Genomic DNA, 973 nt, shown 5'->3' on the forward strand with positions numbered 1-973 from the left:
AGCCTCCGTATCCCCTCGCTGTTTCTCCAGCTCCTGTATCCGTGCTCTCAGCTTCCCGTTCTCCTCCTTATCCCCTCGCTGTTTCTCCAGCTCCTGTATCCGTGCTCTCAGCTTCCCGATCTCCTCCGTATCCCCTCGCTGTTTCTCCAGCTCCTGTATCCGTGCTCTCAGCTTCCCGTTCTCAGCCTCCGTATCCCCTCGCTGTTTCTCCAGCTCCTGTATCCATGCTCTCAGCTTCCCGTTCTCCTCCGTATCCCCTCGGTGTTTCTCCAGCTCCTGTATCCGTGCTCTCAGCTTCCTGTTCTCAGCCTCCGTATCCCCTCGGTGTTTCTCCAGCTCCTGTATCCGTTCCCTCAGCTCCTGGCTCTCTGACTCCGTCTCCTCCAGTCGTTTCTCCAGGTCTGTCCGTCTCTGCTCGGACCTGGTGAGCTGACCCTGTCCCGGGAATGAGAGGAAATCCGTAACTCCGAGCTCCCATCGTCACAGGCTCAGGAACACCACACCCCCACCACCACAAAACACAAAGCGCTGACCTCCACCCACTCCCTCGCTCCTTTCTTCCCCGTCTCCCTCTCTCAGTCTCCCTCCCTCTCCCTGTCTCCCTCCATCCTGTTGTCTCCCTCGCCCTCTCTCTCTGTCCCCCTCTCTCTCCCCATCTCTCCATATCCCTCCCTCTCTCCGTTTCCCTCCATCTTTCGCTTTCTCTGTCTCCGTCTCCCTCCCACTCCCCGTCTCTCTCTCTCCATCTCCCTCCTTCCCTCTCCTTATCCCTCCCTCACTTCCTCTCCCTGTCTCCCTCCCTCTCCCCATCTCAGCTCCTTTCACTCCCTCTCCCCATCTCTGTCTCTCCCTCCGTCTCCCTCTCTCTCTTTCCTATCTCCTTGTCTCCTTCTCTCCGTCTCCCTTCCTCTCTCTCCCTTTCCCTCTCCCTCCCTCTCCCCGTGTCTCTCCCTCCCTCTCCCTGTCTCTCTCC

At 58.9% G+C, this 973-nt stretch overlaps 1 protein-coding gene across 1 annotated transcript in view; it reads right to left on the reverse strand.

The window, feature by feature from the left end:
• Positions 1-973, reverse strand: part of LOC125481783 (calcium-binding and coiled-coil domain-containing protein 1-like) — a gene marked incomplete at its 3' end in the record, with an annotated part of 7,965 nt that overhangs the window by 915 nt on the left and 6,077 nt on the right. The window contains exon 5 of the mRNA XM_048593690.1: positions 4-435. Coding sequence (XP_048449647.1) covers positions 4-435 — 432 coding nt within the window. The remainder of the gene's footprint in view (positions 1-3; positions 436-973) is intronic.

The sequence above is a fragment of the Rhincodon typus genome, unplaced genomic scaffold, assembly GCF_021869965.1.
Source record: "Rhincodon typus isolate 14 unplaced genomic scaffold, sRhiTyp1.1 hic_rhity00003561, whole genome shotgun sequence".
Taxonomy (NCBI): Eukaryota; Metazoa; Chordata; class Chondrichthyes; order Orectolobiformes; family Rhincodontidae; genus Rhincodon; species Rhincodon typus.